Raw genomic sequence first — 20,500 nt, 5'->3', positions numbered from 1 at the left:
AAAAAGCCATCCTTAAGTATGGTAATGCCATCAACATTCTGATGATAATCCACTCTAAGGCACCAGTATTTTATGTAGTTTATTTATTTATTTGACTTCTATGCTGCCCATAGGACAGTTTACAACAATATAAAACAGTACAATATACTAGAAAAGAAGTCAATATTAAAATTCAACAAACTAAACATTATAAAACAATAAAAATTTGTTTTGTTACATTCAACAAGTAGAAACAATGGTTTGCGATTAAATGGAAAATGGAATTTTATACTATGCAATTTGGATTTGTTTAAAGTAATTATTGATTGTTCTTTGGCTAGATTTTAAAAGTTCAAGAGCAAACACATAGAATTTGCAATTTATTGAGCAAGCAATTTATTTACAACTGAGGTTCTCCATGAAAGTTATTTGTGATGATATTGCCTGCTTTCATCAACCACCATAGGACGAAAAGTAAAACCTGTCATCAATTTTTCAACATGATTCCAAACAATTCTAATGACATTTAACATGACATTACAATGGTTTTAGCCTCTTCGCTCTTTGAGGGAAGCTCCAAGGATTTCATCCTATGAATTGGGAAGAGGATCCTTGGATGGATCATCTTTGCAAAGCAGTTTCTGAGTTTCTGTAGTATGGGCACCTAGTAGTGAAAAAAGGGTCCAGGAGTTTCTTTGTCTTAAGGAAAACAACATCATCTTGACAAAGGATGGATTTCATTGGTTGTTGGGGATGAAGGGGGCTTTCAGGAATACCCTGATGCAAAGAAACCTTCCACCACATTCTATGAACATGAACAAGAGGACCACGTGACAGAACCACATGGGATGACGTCACCACACCACACCCTCAACGATGACGTCACAACACCCAATCCACGTTGTTCCTGTCACTTTTTCAGGGGATGAAAAAAAGTGCCAAAGTCAAGAGAGGGGGAAAGTTGGAGGTGACAGGTAAGCAAGTGGGAGAGCCCTCATGAAAGACCTCCACCACGCTTCCCAAAAGCTCCCCTTGGAACTCTAACCTTCCCCTCCAGGGTTGATGCTCATGGAATCAACCAATGGGAGTTGTGGAGCCAGCGTCTCCTCATTGGTCCACTGGCAGATATGCAAATGAGGGGAAACGTCACTTCCTGAGACCAATCGAGCGCCATTTTCCCTTTCTGGCTCTGGAAGGAGGGAGGAGCGGGCGGAGGTGGGTGGATGGGAGCTCGGGGGCGCTCGGACTGAGCGGTGGTTGCCGGCGGGGGTGGAGGCAAAGCCGGGTCTTCTATTGGCACGGCCCTCAAGGCAATGATGCTGCACCGCCGCCGCTCCTGTCCGGATTGCTGAGGTGCTTTTGAGCGCGCGCTGCAGGGTCGAGGCGAGGAGGCGGAGCCGGGCGGGGCGGCCGCTGACTGAGGGTCCGAGTAGAAGATCGGCAGCAGGAGGAGGAGGAGGAGGAGGAAGAAGAAGAAGAGGAGGAGGAGGAAGAGCGGCGGCGGCGGCTGAGGCTGCTGCACCGGGCGGAGGTTGCAACGCGTCCGCCCGCCTCGGGGAGTCGCAATCGAGGACCAAGAGCGGGCAGGCGGCGGGCGCCTCCTGCAGCCGGGACAGGTAAGTGCAACCCGCGCCGACAGGAAGAGAAAAGCTCTCGGCGTAGCGCACCTTGTTGAGGCTCGCCCGGCGGCCCCTGAGGCCGCGTACCCCCCCCCTTGCTTTCTTGTCTTCCCCGGAGCTCAGAAAGGTAGCGACGGAGGGGGAAGAAAAGGAAGGCCCGCCCTCGCGAAGCATCTGCGCCCCCGGCACTGCTCGGGCTGCGAGTCAAGAAAGAGCTCGAACCCGAACATGTTTTGTTCGTTTGCCGCCAGAATTTGCCTCAAGCTTTTGAATTTTGGTTGGGTTTTCTTTTCTTTTTTTAAACCTTCCCTCTAAGCTGCCGGTATCGTTTCTGTGTGACTGAACTTGATCCCGGGACGCCCCCGTCAAACTCTCCTGAGGTTAGGACTAGAGCTCCCGGGTTGAGGGAAAAGAAAACTTCTTCTCGTATGTATGCATGCATGCATGCATGCATGTATGTATGTATGTAATGTATGTATGTATTCATGCATGCATGTGTGTATGTGTGTGTATGCATGTATATGTATGTATATGTGTGTATACACACACACACACACACACACACACATTTCTTCTCCTTGCAGGTAGATAAACTGCTTAAAAAAATAAAGGGAACACTTAAACAACACAATATAACTCCCAAGTACCAACTTCTGTGAAATCAAACTGTCCACTTAGGAAGCAACACTGTTTGACAATCAATTTCACATGATGTTGTGTGTATTCAACTTTGTACAGAACAAAGTATTCAATTTCATTCATTCAGATCTAGGATTTGTTATTTGAGTGTACCCTTTATTTTTTTGAGCAGTATATGTATATCTGCAAGGAGAAGAAACTAGGAAGGGGCTTCAGTGGTTTTGCGCTCCTAAGGATAGAATAAACTAACCTTTCTGTGCTGTTTCAGGTGGTGGTTTCTTCTTGGTGATATTTTATTGCCTATCAGATCCCAGAGCTAGTGTATATTTGTTGATTTTATTCTTTCTTTCTATCTATCTATCTATCTATCTATCTATCTATCTATCTATCTATCTATCATCTATCTATCTATCATCTATCTATCTATCATCTATCTATCATACTTATAGGCTGGCCAGCTCCTTCCTCTTGGTGGCATACAGCATATACAAACAGAATAAGAAACAATCTAAAGGTCATTCAAAAAACCAAACATTGTGTGTGTATAAAATTTGATGTAAATGTGATAATCGAACCTGCCTCAAATGACAGTTCTTACTTTTACATTTCCATGCATGAATAGACAAATCACATAGCTGCATTTCAGTCCACTTCTATGCAAAAATTATTCTAGGTTTGAGACTGGGAATCGGCATTTCTTCACAACTGAAATTGTGCCAGGGCAAACCTGCGTCCTTGGAGAGGGGCAGCATATAAATCCAATAAATAAATAAATAAACAGACAGACAGACAGATAGATGATAGGTAGCTAGGTAGATAGATAGATAGATAGATAGATAGATAGATAGATAGATAGATAGATAGATATAATGTAAAACTGCAAGACCTCAAGTATGGGAGAAAAAAACATGGGTAATGATGATTGGGGAGAGAAATGTTTGTAGTCCTGCATGCTTAGAGAGCAGCTGGCTGCAGAAAGTGACAGGCCATTCAAATAGTTGCAACACGTCAGATTAAGTCTTAAGTGTGATGTCAAAGTAGATCAAGAATGTTGATCAGAAAGAATTCAAGACGTTCAGGAAAAGCCAGACAAACAGAAGTGCAGAGGAGGAAAAAGTGAGGTGAGGTTTACCCAGTTTACTAAATATGAGAATTGGTTTTGCAAGATGACTTAATCTAGTGGTAAATGACTCTGTTAAAACATTGTAATGTTGCCCTTATATATAAAATGTCTTTTATTTAATTCAAATACCATAAGATCTTAAGTTCAGAGATGGGAAAATTGGATCCTTAGTTACATCTTTTATTATTTCTAAAATGAGGTTTTGAGCAAGGAAACATGACACGGATTGGGGCAGGAAGGCCTTAGGAGTTGAAGGCACTTAAGAGCCTCTTCTAAAATGGCAGAGTTATTAGAAGAGTGATAAACCAAATATAATGCCATTAGCATTGGTTCACAGTTTGCAGAGTTATTGATGCATTTATGTTTCTGCCCAGAGTTGTTCTTTTAATTAATGATTTAAATTTTGAGGAAATAATTGTGCGGAATGGTATTGTAAGAGGAGTTTGAAATCGACGGCTTTAGCTCTGTTGAAGGACTAAGCAACTCAAAATGGCTTATATTCTTAGGCTTTGGAACTGTAGCTAAAACAAGCTAAGAGGTTCTCTCTAAACCTGCCTTCCTTATGCAGTAATAGTAATAGAAATTATTTATTATTTTAGTATTTCCCTTTGAACTTTACCAGTGCTGTAAACTAGGCACTGTGACTAGAGGCAGCCTATAGCCCTAGTGGAGGAAGTCTTGGCAGGTTAAGAATGACATAGAAAGCTTGGAGCCAATGCATGCCAAAAGGATTAGATAGGGATAAGCCCTGCCTGCCCTTTGCTTAAATATATTACATGCATTCTAGGCCTTGAACAACATTTTAATGTCCTGTCTATGTAAAAGTTAATGACACAATTGAATTTTGGTTAATGTACATACCTTATCCCAATATGGCATTCTTATCACTGTTTACCAGTCTCTGACATTGAATGGGAAGATTTCTTTTTAACCATTAGTTCATGCAGTTTTTCAGCTACGTAATAATGTTTGAGGAGTTTCTTGCATGCCTAGCCTATTTCAATTCATCCAACATCATTTTAGTGGGATTTAGATCAGGGCGTTAATTTGGTCATTACTTTGTGGATTTATTGGAATATATAAGGTCATTGCTATGTTGCACGGTCCACCTTTGGTTGAGCTTCAATCTTCTGACAGATGGTTTCTTGTTATCATCAATCATCTTGTAGTACAATCCATAATTCATAGTGGATTCTATGATAATAAAAGATCCTAACGTAGCAAAACATCTCCAAGCCATAACATTTCCACCATCATGTTTTACAATTTGTACCAGGAGCTTCCAGTGAAATGCTAACTTTGATTTTTGCCAAACATGTCTTCTGGTACTGTGGCAAGAGCACTTTTATTTTTGACTCTTCTATCCAGAGTCCCTTGGCCCCAAAGCCCTGGTCTTTGCCTAGGTCTTCATGAACAAATTTTTGTCTTGCCTGATGAGCTTTCACACACCTCCTACATGGATTTAATTTGTATATTTTTCATCTAGTGATAGGATCCTGCACTTTGTTGTCAATAATGGAAAAACATCCTGTAAATAATGTGATAAAATTCTCAGGTACTTATTTCAGCATCTTGTTTTCTGTTCTTGCTGAGAAGCGTGGCCTGGACCAATTGGCAATTGTTTGAAGTCTTCTCCACCTGCAGATAATATTCCGGATTATTTGGCAATCTTTTAAAATTCCTCCCCACAGACATACACATCTTTTCTTTCTGAAGGCCTTAGATAACTTTTTTTCAATCTAGCCATGGTGATACTATGTGCTTTAGCAACAAGAGCAAACAGAGAGCAAAGAGGAAATTTAATGTCTGATGTTTCAAGAAGACATGCTCCTCCTAAATCCTGTCTAATAATCTTCAAATCAATAATCTTCAAATCAATTGATCCATAAATCCTATTCTAATTTTAGATATCTGCGATAGTGATAAATGTAGGGTAGTAGTTTTTCCACATGCAGACTTTATATTTTCCTTTATTTAAATCATACAGTGCGCTAAAATATAAATGGCATGTGATATTTATTACATTGTATCCCTTTTATCTTCATTGTTGAAATGAGGCTCAAATATATTAAAAAGGTGAAAAAAATTCAATGTGGTTTTATCTACTTTTTCAAAATGTCTGTAATTTTAAATTACTGAGGTGATTAATGTATACTTCAGAGATGACAAATTATCACCAAGTGTCTCTAAGTTGATCAGATACAATATTTGCCTGGGGCAACCAAAAACGTTAACTGAGATTCATAATCCATATTTATATTATAATAGCATAATGCATGAAAGGGAATGGAACAAAGGAGATACCAATTCTAGATACTGTCTACAAGCTGTCCTCACTTCTTCCTGCTTGTTTTTGCTATGTGCCTCTAGGGAAGCAGATGGTTCACTGCACATTTATAATATGGTTCACTGTTGTTCTCTATATGTTTACGTTTTTAATACCTATAAGCAGTAATGGGCTGCTGCTCCCACGGGGGAGGACGGACGCAGTGGGGGTAGTAAGTTTATGCACTACTGTATATTTATTGAATACTTAATAGTTTTTTATTGTCCTTCCTTCTCCAGTACCTGAGTATGATCCTTAATTACTTTTAAAATATGAAATAATTAAATAGTATGTTTTTACCCATAAACACTTTAATCATTTTAATCATTATCTAGAACTAAACTTTTATAGCAATTAAAGAAAATTGAGCTACTTGCCTAATATGTTATCGTACTGAACCTTGTGGGTTCAGTACAAAACCTTAAAATGTTACTGTGCTCCACAACAATGCTGTCTATCATTTGTCCTTTTTGTGGTTATTCAAATAATGTGACTTAATCAACTGAAAAAGAATCTAAGCACCTATTTGAAAACTTATCATGGTCGGCAAACCACTCACATGATTGTCAAGCCACTCCCACCTGGTCACATGGCTGGCAAGCCACTCCTACCTGGTCACATGATCATCAAGGCATACCCACAAAATAAGTCACACCCACAGCGTGGCAGTAAAAATTTTGGTAGCCCATCACTGTCTATAAGCTTTGTGAGTAATTAAAATAAGTTATAGAATTACCTTTGATGGCCTTAAGAATATACTTATTTTGACCAATCATAGTTGCTGGCAAATTTTGGTGATTTCATTAGATAGACTTGCCACTACTGAATTAGATGTGGGATGAGATATACTTTTTTTTTTTTTACTTCTATGCCACACGTTCCCGAAGGACTCAGGGCAGTTAGTTATGACATATAGAACAACCATGGGCATGAATGTGAAGTCCATACTGATGTCCAGATATGCTAATTCACTGCTGTTCCACATTGATTTTCATTATAGGCTCCATTTCCAAAACTTTTTCATTTCTTGAATTCCCTTGTTTTTTGTTTAAATTGTGGCCAGGCCTTCTTTCCAAGAAATAAATTAGACTGTAGCAGTCACTTAAGACAAAACTGTGTATTCTTCCATTGTCAGATCTTAAAATTATTCTGGACATTATATAGCTTCCTACAAAATTTTATTTTTACAGTTATAACATATGTGAAGTTATATTGAAAAATGTACCTGTGTTTTGTGTCTTTGTCTTTTAGGTAGTTTGACATGTTTCAAATCCCTGTGCAAAATCTTGATAATATAAGACGATCTCGGAAGAAAGTGAAGGGTATTCTTGTGGATATTGGACTTGAGAGCTGTCAAGAGTTAATTCAGGTAAAGAAGAAAACTTTTGAAAACTAGAAAGCCCTTTATGGATTGCATATATAAAATTTTGTAGCTATACTGAAATGATATCATGAGACTTCTCGTGAAAAAATGTTTTAAAATAAGTCTTTGTTAGGGAAAAACTAAAAGTAGGAGCCTATATTTCAAATAATAGGATTTTTAAATTTTGTAATACCGCGACACTCTAAAATAATAAACGAGTTTGTACAAGATGCCCATGAATAAAATTAGTAATTTCATTGAAATTAGGATAAGGCAAGAAATATTTCACTAATTTTTAATGATTAAATTTTAATCCATATGTCAAAAGTCTTTCATCATAAATTAAAGCAATGCTTTAGAATAACAGTTGGAAGGGAACCTGAAGGTCTTCTAGTTCAACCCCCTGCTTAGGCAGGAAACCCTACACACTTCAGACAAATGGTTGACCAATCTCTTCTTTAAAACTTCCAGTGTTGAAGCATTTACAACTTCTGGAGGCAAGTTGATCCATGGATTAATTGTTCTAACTTTCAGGAAATTTTTCCTTAGATCTAAGTTGCTTTTCTCTTTGATCAGTTTCCACCATTGCTTCTTGTCCTACCCTCAGGTGCCTTGGAGAATAGTTTTGACTCCTTCTTTGTGGCAGTCTCTGAGATATCAGAACACTGCTATCATGTCACCCCTAGTCCTTCTTTTCATACAACTAGACGTATCCAGTTCCATCAATCATTCTTTATATGTTTTAGCCTCCAGTCCCTTAATCATCTTTGTTGCTCTTCTCTACACTCTTTCCAGAGTCTCAATATCTTTTTTACATTATGGTGACCAAAACTGAATGCAGTATTCCAAGTGTGGCATTATCAAGGCATTATCAAGTGATATTAAAACTTCACGTGATCTTGAATCTATACCTCAGTTATTCAGCCTAGACCTGTGTTGGCTTCTAAGCTGCATAAACAGAGAGATAGAATCAAGATCATATGAAGTGTTAATAGGAAGGGCACTATTTATATATTTTTGCTTATTTATAAAAGTAAAAAGGTTACTTTTATATAGTTCCTGAAATATGGATTTCTTTTGTATAGTCATTTTTATTCACCAAAATAAGGGAGAAAGGATATTTTATCTAATAGTTTCTTAAACTGGTCTATAAATGCTAAAGTTTGCATTAGGATGGTCTAACCAGTGGTCCCCAATCTTTGCTACTTGGCTTCCTGGCTGGGAGAGAGGGAGGGAAAGTGTGAGTGGTAGCCAGTGGGCACACAAAGAATTGCCCATTCACCCACTGCTTGTGCCAGTTGAGCTATGTGCACACACACACTCTGACCAGCTACTCATGTGGCCCAATTCCAAACAGACCACAGTCCAGTAGTGGCCTATGGCCCAGGGGTTGGGGAACCCTGCTGTAAATTGTTTTTGGTGTCTTTCTAATTAACGAATTAATACACATTGAGGCAGCCTTTTTCTCTTTCTCTGTTATTGCTTCTGGTCAGGTGGCCAGAGTTTGACATAGAAGCATTGTTTCCTGTGGTCATGGTGTTCCTTTTGAAACACAAAAGTCGTTAGACTTTATATAGAGCTTGGGAACTGTTAGCTTTGCATTATTTTTCCCCTTAAACTGATAAGTCTGCTTGGAAGGGAGGAAAGAAAAGGAGTCTTCAGTGACTCTCTGTCCATTGACTCCACTTAAAGAAAGGCTGCAATAGGGAATTCTGCTTAGGAAAATTCAGAGAAGAGAGTCTAACATAATACCTATGTATATTACAAATTAAAATATTAATGTATATTAAAATGATATGAAAAAGTCATTTGTGTGCCAAATCTAACTAATCAGCTATAAGTCATCATGTACTATTTTCTTCTTGGAGCAAATTATATAAGTGCTAGATACCACTCACGCATCATCACAAAATCTCCAGAACCATAAATCCTACAAATTTGAAACTTGGCACGTATGTTCCTCTTGGCTTCTAGGTGCTTGCTAAGAAAGGATTTTTCAAAATGGCCATCAGATCATTAGTTATTTCTTATATTATTATTAACACACTGATGCTAAGGAGCCAGACGTTCTACTCCCCTCACCACCTGAAAGGGAGGGAGGGGGATAAGATAGGAGAGGCTTCTGTGGGGCAAGCCTGAGGGAGAGAAGGGGATAGGAGAGACTGATCGTAACCACTCAATTTTCAAGTTTTAATTGTCAATTTATCAAATCCAATCACATAACTTCATAGCAAAGCACAGTTTATCCAGCTACTAGTTATTGGATGATATAATTGTATGTATAGAGCCAATTTGGTATAGTGGTTAAGGCGCCAGTCTAGAAACAAGAAGACACTGAGTTCTAATCCTGTCAGTGAAGCTTTGGCTAGAGTCAGCATCCTTTAGACAAGTATGTCAAATACAGGAAAATCAGAAGTCCAGGAGATTCAAACAAACATAAATATTTACTGCAAGTTTATGCTCTCTACAAGAATCTGAACTACCAATGTTCAAAGCAAATTGGAGGTTGACAAGGGTCAATGGAATTCAAGGTGCGCTGGACCATATTATGTCTTGTGGGCATGAAGGGACATGAGACTGATGATCTGTTTGACTTCCTCCCTTGGGCTCATTGTGGTCATCTCCTACAAGTCTGGTTTAGTCTGGCAGATTTTATTCAGTAGACAGTGAGTATTTAAATATCTGATATTTAGGATAGGGGTTCAAAAGTTAGGACCACTGCTTGTTTTATGGATTACAGTAGTCACAACATTTTCTTGGTTCTGTCTCTATACTGTTCCCACTCGCCTGTTTTACTCTCTTGCTACATTTTAGTAGCAGTTACTATATTTTGACAATACATTTTTAATATTTTGCTGTCTGCTCATTCCAAGGCTTCATATGTGAAACATATTTTACTTTCCCCCTTTTTTATTGCTTCATTTATTTGGTGGAGGCTTCAAATGTTGTAAACTTCTTGTTTAGTATGAAGAGAAGCTATGCTACTGAGTTTTTTGTTCATTCCATACATTTATTACATTGGAGAAAGAAATTATTTCTGTGAGATAATGTTAAAGACAGTACAGGCCTATATTAATGGCAGTGATTTGTAGCGAATAGTTACAAGGAAAATGAGAGAGAAAGAGAGAGAGAGACAGCTAATCTGGATATATGCCACAAAATGAGTACTGTATCATGAGGAAGCATTGACTGCATAATTTAATTTCAGTGGGGAACAAAACTGTGAATGAGACAGAAATTCTCCCAGAAACCACTAAAACGAAAAGAATTTGTAGAAAGAGTAAATAATTTAGTAGAAAACAACCAAATTAGACATCTGAGTTCTGGTCCTGATGATGACATCCTACCAGTGGAATTCAGAACAAAGAAAAGTCACAAAATACTTTCCTTAATTTTTAGGTTTCATCCATACCTTTGGATTGCTGGTTTAAAGATGATCCTACTAAGGCTTGATACAGGTATTCTGGCAGGAGAAGAGGTTATTTTTTTACTCTTAGGTTGGCATCAGGACTTCCTTACAGTTCTAGGCACATGGAATGGAATCTTTAGGTGACTTGGTTGAGGCAGTAGAATTGGTTCAACAGGTTTGCTATAGTACAAACTTCTTCCCAGTCATTTGGCTCAGTGTCTGTTCTTCTGTGCTATTCAGGCTGCAAGGGAGCCCTGATTTCTGTAGCCACTTTTTTTCTTAAAGGGAGCTTGGTGAACCTAAAGAGAAATTGTTCTCTGACAAGACCCATGCAACTCTTGGCAAAGCCTTGAAATTGACCATCCCATCCCAGGTTTAACATGTAGTTAGTGCTTCTATAGTGGAGTGGAGAATTCATTTTTCAAAGACTGTTGTTCTTGGAGAAGTTCTGGATCATAGTATTCTTTTAAAAAGTCTTGGGCAGAATTTTCTTTTAAATACCCTGTGGTTATCATCCTCAATTTGCATGGCAGGACTTGAAAACATGGTGTGTTTTCAAATCTTTTTGCTGAAGGTAGGACAAGAAGGGGAAAGCCCTAACCCCAAACTCCTCAAGTGATAACCTATCAGGCAACAATTGGAAAGACTGAGGTTCTTCTCCATATTGGCTCCAGGGTAACTTGCCCTAGACTGCACTGAAGTCTCTCTGGTGCTAAGGAAACTTTTACCTGCTTTGTTCCTGTTCCTGGAAGCTTATTTTTTTAATTGGTAACCTTCTTTCCCCCCCCACACCTTTCTCATCTGTGAAGAGCTGAGAATTTAAACTGCACAAACATTTCTTTCTTAGGAGGTGCTTTCTCTTTGGAGGTGCAGGGTTTCATCTTTCTCACTTTCCAAGATGGAAACAGGGAGGGGATCTGCCAGTCCCTAGTTGAGGCAGAAGAGGGATGGCAAGAAGGAAGATAGGAGTGGGGAGACCGTAGGTTCAAAGCATAAGGAACTGTTTCAGATGATTGGATGACAAAGTAAGTCTGTCTCTCACATAGTTTCTAATTTAACACTGGTGGGAGGAGAGTGAGGCAATTTGGGACATAGTTGAATATGGGTAGGAAGCATGTTAATTTTGAAAACAACTTGCTGGGCTTGTCCAGGTTCTGTAGGCTGGGACTTTGATGAAGAACACGACCATTTAATAGAATAAATCAAGATTATAATTCTTTATTGTAGCCTTGTTTTGGGGTATGTATGGTTTGCTCTTATTGTTTTGTTTCTTAGAGAACTTGGTGTATTTCTTCCTTCATTATAAAATATATATATATATATATATATATATATATATATATATATATATATATATATATTTTTTTTTTTTTCACTCACTCACTTATTTATTTATTTGATTTGATTTGTATGCCGCCCATCTCCGTAGATTCAGGGCGGCTCACAACAACAATAAAACAATTCAAGACAAATCTAATAATTTAAAAACATTTAAAAAACCAATTATTAAAGCAGACATACACACAAGCATACCATACATGAATTGTATAGGCCTGGGGGAGATGTCTCAATTCCCCCATGCCTGATGGCAGAGGTGGGTTTTAAGGAGTTTAAGAAAGGCAAGGAGGGTGGAGGTAGTTCTAATCTTAGGGGGGAGCTGGTTCCAGAGGGTCGGGGCCGTCACAGAGAAGGCTCTTCCCCTGGGACCTGCCAAACGACATTGTTTAGTCGACGGGACCCGGAGAAGGCCAACTCTGTGGGACCTGATCGGTCACTGGGATTCGTGCAGCAGAAGATAGAGAGATATGCATGATTCCCAGTCTTCCAGTGTTTTTGCATTCCCTAAAGACCTAATTTTGTTCCCAGGATTGGAACTAGGATATTTTGGAGCCCCTTTCAAATCTCTTGTGAATGTCGAAATTCAATGGCTCTATCTGGCTCGCATGATACTGTAGGGCCAATCACCCTTTTGTGCGATGATTTTCAGCATTGGTACCTGTGCAGAGTACTTTTACATATGCGCAGACAACAGTGCATGCGAGAGAAGCGAGTGCACATTTGTTAGCTGGTAGGGAAAGTGTGTGAATTTCACCCCTGATCTAAACATTCATCTTTTATTGATATTTATTGATATTTTGTGTTTCTAGACAATCCATCTTCCTCAAATTTTAAATATTGTAAGCTGCTTTGAGTCCTTTTGAAATTAGGTGGTGTCAAATTTGATGAAAATGTTACGGTTGTTGGGTTGATTATCACTGCTAAACTTTTGAAAACGTGGCTGTAAGATTTACTTATACTTGCACTGTGCTCCATCAGCAGAGTTTTCACTCTTGCCATCTTCAGAAGATTTCAAAATTTTATTACCGTGGCAGACCAGAATACCATCTTCTCAAACATTTAGTGCTACTCATGAGCCAGGCCAGCTTTCCATCCAATTGGGAAATGCAAAAAACATCATCCAACCAACATGTCTCTTAATCCCCTCCTCTTCCTTTCTTTCTTGTTCTTTCTTTATTAATTTCTGAGAGGACAAAAGCACTAAGATGCAACACCATTTCTTTGCTTAATTTAAAAAACCACGATAGAGTGCCCTGCCATCTTGATTTCAAATGGAGAGAGAAAACAGGGCAAGGTGAGAATTTTCTTCAGTAGGGACTTGCTCACCCACTGACTTCCAGACATTTTCCCCTACTCCATAGCTGAGCCAGAAATTTTGCTACTGAAGACCTCCAGCATTGTGAGAATGTGAAATGCTGAGCTTGGATTGACACACACCAGATAAAATTTACTGATTTCAAATGAATTTTAAATTAGGGATGGGACGGCTCAGTGGCTAAGACACTGAGTTTGTTGATCAGAAAGGTCGGCAGTTCAGTGGTTCAAATCCTTAGCACCGCATAACAGAGTGAGCTCCTGTTACTTGTCCCAGCTTCTGCCAACCTAGCAGTTCGAAAGCATGTAAAAATGCAAGTAGAAAAATAGGGACCACCTTTGGTGGGAAGATAACAGTGTTCTATGCGCCTTTTGTGTTTAGTCATGCCGGCCACATGACCATGGAGATGTCTTTGGACAGCACTAGCTCTTCAGCTTTGAAACAGAGATGAGCACCATCCCCTAGAGTCGGGAATGACGAGCACAGTGATGGCAAAACGTTTTTGGCTCGGGTGCCAAAAGGATGTGTGCAGGCACGACAGTGTGCATGTGAGGCCCACACCCATAATGCAATGCCCTCTCCTCATGTATGCGCACAACCCCTGAGCTTCTCCCTCTGCACATGCATCTCACGGAAGCTGTAGAGCTGCCTTATCACTTACCTTCAAATAGTTGCAACCGGGCCTCCTTCTTTTGCAGCCTGCATTTCCTAAAGGCCTCTATAGCCAATAACAGAGCTTCAGATCAATCCAGAGCTCTGTTATCAACTGCAGAGGCCTTTGCTAAAGGCCTTTCCTGAAGGTCTCTCTAGCGGATAATCGATCTGGAACTCTGTTATTGGGTGCAGAAGTCTTCAGAAAAACCTTGCTGGCTGCAAAAGAAATGGGCTGACATGTGAGAGGCCTGGCTACAACTGTCCAAAGTCGAAGAAGTTCCTAAAGACCTCTGACAACGAAAAGGAGGCTTTGAGTGAGCACACAGGAGAACTTCCAGTGGGGTCGTTTTTTGTAGTTCCCAGGGTTCAGAAGGCTTTCCTGAAGATTTGGGAGAGCGAAAATGGCTGAAACGAAGGCCGGAAATCAGCTGGGCAGTGTGCGCATGGAGCTGACATAAGGCAATGCCTCGCATGCTTTCATATATGGCTCTGACACGCATGACATATCTTCGCCATCACTGGACTAGCACATATTACCTTACTTTAGCTGTCCAAAAGCCATTCTTGAAAATCATTTAGGAAGGTGAAAGCAGTTATGGTCAGGATGGTAATGCCAAGTCTGTGAGGCCATCATCTACCTTTTGTTTGGAGTGGATTTTTAAAATTAAAATAATAAAGTCATGCATTATGCTTTTTGGTAATTGTGGTTTGCTTTGGCTTTATGATTTTTAAAAAAAAACTTGGGGCATCACACTGGGCTTTGGAGTCTCTGTCTAATTTTAAAGTAACTGCATTAAATAACATTTTATTTTAGTTATGGGCTATTTTCTTACCCATTTTGCTTTTTCTTAGACTCTGAAAAGTTTTGAGCCAGGAGAAAAATATTTCTCTTGTACTTCATGGAATGATGTATCTCATTGGGACAGTGTTACTAAAAGAAAGGTATGTAAATACAGTTATCATCATTTGCAGATTTAAATGGATTCAGTTATTTGAGCATGCCTTGTTGAATTTTAAAAAACAAATTTGATTTGAAAAGTTGGTACTACGTTATATTATAAGACTTCCTTTAATTTCAAAAGTTAACAGGGCACGATGTCCTGAAAATAAAATAAGAAAGTTGATTGTTTTGCATTTTGTCAGTTTCCTTATTTATTTTGTTATACTTTTCTTCATTAAATTGTCAGAATTGCATGCAGAATAAGTGGTTGCTTTTCCAACATTTTAAAAACAAGTTACCACAGCTGTTAGTTCTTTGATAATTCAGTAATTAACTATATTGAACATCTAATTGGCACTGGCATATTTATTTCTATAGAGTTCCAGTAACAACTGTTCGATACTCTGCTTTAATTTTTTCTCTCTTAATTTTATGGACTAAAGATTTCCATTGATATATTCCTTTAATTTTCTTTTAACCATAATTGGTAATAGATATTTAATATTCATTTTGATAATTGTTGTGTAAACTTATGACACAGTAGGGTCATTGTATGTAAGGTAAGATTGCTTTTTCCTTTTCTTTCCATATTTCTTTCTGTTTTTAGACTAAGCTGGGGTCCACACTACTAGTATTGTATTGATTTGACTGATTCTTAGCAAACAATAGCTTTCATTTAGCTTGGTGCTCATATTATTTATATTACTATATTATTATTATTTAAAACAGAGAAGCAAGCTAGATCATTATAATCTCCCGAAGAAAAGTTCATCTCCTGTTAACAAGACCTGCTGCTTTTTTAGTACTGTACTGTGCATTGACCGGTTGATACAGACGTTATTTGAGAGTTCTACAAATGATGCCCCTTTTTCTTATTTTTCAGAGGTACAGAACAAATCCATATTGCTGTAGCTTGTGCAAATTTTCATCAAAATTTCTTAATTCCTTCAAAAATCACCTGACTCGTTACCATGAGGATGAAATGGATCAAGAGTTAGTTGTTCCTTGTCCAGAGTGTTCATTTGCATCGCAGTCTAAGATAGTAGGAAAACACCTCCGAATGTTTCACTCCAAGAAGAAAATACAAAACTATAATGTGAGTGGTGGTATGAGACAATTCCGAAACGATGCAGTAAACTTTGTATGCCAGAAGTGTCAATATTCTGACATGCTGTACTATAATATAAAGAAACATGTGTTGGTAAGCCATTTTCAAAATCTAATAAGTGCATATTTTGAGGAGACACTTGATGAGAGTGAAGAGAACTTTACTGACCACTACTGCAAAAAGTGTAATGCTTGTGCAAATAGCCGGGATTCTTTAATATATCATATCTTAACATCTGAAGTACATAAAGATCTGGAGAACATATTGGGACCTGTAATTTCAGTTCAGCCTAAAAAAACAGGACAAGCGAAGTCACTGCAGATTATCAATATTGCTCCCAAGCCGTCTACAGCCAATACTGTTTCACAGATGATTCCTACCTCTGTAGGATCAAATTCTACATCACATTTTCAGCTTCCACTTCCACCAGTTAATCAGAATCAAAATACGGTGTCGACAAAAGCAGTTCATAATGTGGTTGGACCTTTGAGTGTTTCAGGTAGCGCCAATAGTAGGACAGCTTCAGCTTCAACTTCTGCTGACCGGTTACATATTGCCTTTCTTTCTGGTTCTCGCCCAGTAAATCAGAATAGTGTTGGTCTTCAGCCTTCAGTTTCCCAACCAGTCTTTGTTTCTCAACGTTTCCCCTTAAAACAGCCGGTAAGACCTAGAGTTTTTTGCCTAAATCAACCCACAGGAAACATGAGCAGAGCTGTTCTTCCAGGAGTCATTTCTTTCCCTCGACCTATCAGGCCTACTCTGCTCCCTCTAGGTAATCAATCAGTCAGAGCTATCGGCAATCCAATTATGCCAGGCCCTGGTCCTGTTCCAGTTAACAAGCCTTCGTCACCTGGGGTGCTTGCTGTCAATCGGCCTATTGGCAGTGGGCCTGGTGTTCTTCCAGTTCCCCAAACAATTACATCAGGAGTGCTTCAGTTTAACCATCCAGTCACACCAGGGATTCTTCCTGCAAACCCATCTACTGGACCTGGGATTGTACAGTTTAATCAGCCTGTTACACCAGACGGTCTTCCTGTAAATCAGTCGGTTACACCAGGAGTGTCTCAGAATGCTACTTTACTTACCACTGGATCTATGTTCAGACAGTTAATTCCAACAGGCAAACAGGTTAATGGAATACCCACATACACTCTTGCACCAGTTTCCATGACTTTGCCTGGGGCACCAGGTAGTGGGGTGGCAACTGTTCCACCGCCTCAAGTACCTGTTCAGTTGATGCCGTCTGGCCCAGTTGCCCAGTTGTCTCAGGGTCCTGCTACTATGCCATCTGCTGTTGCAGTAAGTTCCTCTACAAATGCTCTTACCAAGACTTCTCTCGCCAACACTGCAATGAACCTAGTTCTTAAACAGGCTAAGCAATGGAAGACTTGCCCTGTTTGTAGTGAGCTTTTCCCATCAAATGTCTATCAAGTGCACATGCAAGTGGCCCACAAATGTAGCACCTCGAAGGCGGAGATGGCTCGTGAAGTAGACAAAGTTGCGGTCTATGCACCTTTTCTGAGGTGGCTAAAGGATAAGACGGTGCGATGCTTTTGTTGTAAATGCTTTCTAACTCAGGCAGAGATTTTGAAACACATTTTCATCCATGGGTTAACTTGCCTCTTCTGCACCAGTATTTTCTACGATTTAAAAAGCCTTGTGACTCACACACGAACTGCGCATAAAGGAAAGAAGGAACTGCACTCAGATTACGAAGATAAAGGGTTTCAGCTTGCGAGCGATTCTGAAGGTCAGCTAATATTCCCTCATTTTGACTTCAGTATAACTTCAAAAGAACTTGGTGAAAGAGAAGTGCATCTAGTTGCACTTGCTGGTGTCAATTCAAAGACACTTATTCCTTTGTATATCAAAGTGCAACAAGAGGATGCCGGAACAAGCAGAGAGAACAAGAAAGTTTCTACTTGCCCTTTTTGTTTCGGTATTTTCACTAGCACTGACGCCTACGAAATGCACTTGAAAGAGCAGCACCAGATCATGCCAACCGTGCACCCCGTTTTGAAGACTCCTGCTTTTAAATGTATCCACTGCTGCGGAGTATACACTGGCAACATGACTCTAACTGCCGTAACTGTGCACTTGCTTCGATGTCGCAGTGCTCGTGAACAGACCTTGTCAGCTATGAAGATGCAGGCTGACCTTCGTGAGAAGCAGGATCTACCACTTTTGAATGGGGAGAACCATGAGGATGCTGCTCTTTTAGCCAAGAGGAAACAGTCTGATCATCTTTATGCTGCTTGTGTTTCAGAAGACCAAAGCGATGAGGATCCGCCCTTCTTCATTATAAATAATGGCGCAGACCAGATCCCAGTAAAGGAGGTGAATTGTGTGCCTTCGAAACGACAAAAGTCTGATCATAAAACTGAAACCAAGGGAGAGATTTCAGTTGAAGATCTTAATCTGTTGGTGTTGAATCCGAAGCCATTCCAACAAAGCTCAAATGAAGTCCAAAAAAGGTTTCTTGCAGATTATTTTCACAAGAAGCCCTATCCTAGTAAAAAAGAACTACAATTACTGTCATCCATGTTACGTGCATGGAAAGTGGATGTTGCGTCATTTTTTGGGAGAAAGAGATACTTTTGCCTAAAGGCAATAAAAAATGCTAAGCCATCTGTGCTGTTGGGCTTTAGTATGTCAGAACTTAGAAATGTAAAGCACAGTTTGAATTTAAACTGTGAATCGGAGGGTGTATAATTTTGTTTTAAAAAGTAGTCCTGATATCAGGCAACCAACACTGCATATTACATCAGAAACTATTCCACTTACTTAGGTTTTTTGTACTATAAAAATATTACTGTTCTTTGGCTACATTTGCGTACAGTAGTAAATTAGAATTACACACAAAAAGATTTATCATTCATAAGCATTTTTACTTTGCCCAATCATTCCTTAGTGCTCTCCATCATTAACACGGAGTTTAATGTCAAATGAAGACTCAAATTTAGGCCTAACTTTTGGCTCCAAAGTGAATTAACCTGGATGCGTACTCTGAATTCTGGCTCAAAACTCATGAATCCTAATTGTGACATAATATGAAAGGATTCTCCTTTTAGATAAACACAGGTTACTGTACTTTTGATTGGTGGATGGTACCAAGGTTGAGTCACACAGCAATGTGCTGCTCCTGAATGATAAATTAGATTTTTTTTAGAATCATAGCTTACTATTTTGTGTGAACACAAATCAGTGCCGTGGGGGTATATTTCAGAATACCTGAAGTTCTAGTTCCCTTTGTTCTGTTTTGTTTCCTTGTTTACAATGTAAGTTTGTCCATGGAATTTTATACAATTGTGTAACAAATTTCTAGATTTTTTTTAATTGTTTCTAAAAAATAAAGTGTATAGTTTTGGTAACATATCAAAATTGGTTAGATGATTATAACAATGTAAAAAAAAATATCTCTTTCATTTAAAAATAAGATGCTTGGCTTTTAATTTAACTTTATCACACGTAAAAATGTTCAAACTTGCCAGTGTATAGCCAGTACCAAATGCAAAAATACTGATATTAAAACACTTATTTGCTCCTGAAGGTTCACATGAGATAATTTCAAATGCGGTTTCTGAATTTCTCTTTAGTAATAACTCTAGATCTTTATAGATGTGCTATTGTTTTTTCTGTAGCCTTGGTTTCCAAGTATTGATAAATGCATCTTGGATTAAATAAAGTTAGGAGCTACCTGTTCAATTAAGATGTATTTGTCTTCATCATACATCCCCCAAATGTTACTATAATTCATAATTATGCCATTCTTGCTAGAGAATTCTGTGAGGTAAAGCTCATATATTTGGAAGATGTCCAGATTGGAAAAATATATGTAGGCTAAAATGGCTGTCTAGAGCTAACTTTACTTAATGCTACGGCTTGCTGCGAGCATTCTAGTTTGCATTTTGTTCCAGAAAAGTATAGGTATTGCATTCATGACTGTTAATCCCTTGTGCTGACAAATAGTCAAGAGCAATATTGGAAATAACTTCTCGACACTTTGCTAATTTGCTGTGAAGATTGCCTTGAAATATGGGATTAAAAGCAATTTCTTCAGCAATCTAGTGTGGGAATATGTTGCATTGTGGCTGACACACAATATCTTGGATTGTGATAATGGCAGTACGTGAAAGAATGCTTGCCATTTATAAGTTTATTTTTCTTCAAAATGCAGAGTGAAAACTTCTGTCATAATGGTCGATGGTTTGATACTACAAATAGATGTCTAAAATTACTCAAGAGATAAGCTTGTTTGACATTTTAAAACAAAAGTAAGGCTAAATATTTATATATTAGATTTTTTTCTTTTAAATATTAGATTTGTTTACAGTACACTGTTTATTATTGTTGTGAGCTGCCCCGAGTCTGCGGAGAGGGGCGGCATACAAATCTAATAAATTATTATTATTATTAATTAAAGCTATAGCAGTTTTATTACTACTTTTAAAAATATGTTTGGGCATTGGATAATTGAAGAGTTTCCAGATCAGGGGGTTAGTCTTTAGCCCATAGAACAGGGGTCAGCAACGGTAAACACTCAAAAGAGCCGTTCAGACCCATTTTCCACCAAAAAGAAAACACTGGGAGCCACAAAACCCTTTTGACATCTAAAAGAAAGATAACACTGCATACTGTATATCCGTTTTTATCTTTATAGCTATGTATAAAAAAAACTTATAGTATG

The 20,500-nt window shown here is 38.7% G+C and overlaps 1 protein-coding gene across 3 annotated transcripts; it reads left to right on the top strand.

Moving 5' to 3' along the window:
- Positions 1–1,174: 1,174 nt before the first annotated feature.
- Positions 1,175–19,522, top strand: ADNP2 (ADNP homeobox 2). Of its 3 annotated transcripts, none has more exons than XM_070747400.1 (4): positions 1,175–1,595; positions 6,938–7,055; positions 14,618–14,707; positions 15,589–19,522. In XM_070747400.1, the coding sequence occupies exons 2-4, from the start codon at positions 6,948–6,950 to the stop codon at positions 18,523–18,525; spliced, it is 3,135 nt and encodes a 1,044-aa protein (XP_070603501.1). In that variant the 5' UTR covers positions 1,175–1,595; positions 6,938–6,947; the 3' UTR covers positions 18,526–19,522. The 3 variants fall into 3 exon arrangements, with proteins under 3 accessions (XP_070603501.1, XP_070603503.1, XP_070603502.1); XM_070747401.1 differs by lacking the exon at positions 1,175–1,595 and adding an exon at positions 1,798–1,978; XM_070747402.1 differs by lacking the exon at positions 6,938–7,055.
- Positions 19,523–20,500: the final 978 nt, after the last annotated feature.

The sequence above is a fragment of the Erythrolamprus reginae genome, chromosome 3, assembly GCF_031021105.1.
Source record: "Erythrolamprus reginae isolate rEryReg1 chromosome 3, rEryReg1.hap1, whole genome shotgun sequence".
Classification (NCBI taxonomy): Eukaryota; Metazoa; Chordata; class Lepidosauria; order Squamata; family Dipsadidae; genus Erythrolamprus; species Erythrolamprus reginae.
The sequence above is the reverse complement of the archived record's forward strand: the minus strand, read 5'-3'. Positions and strand labels throughout refer to the sequence as shown.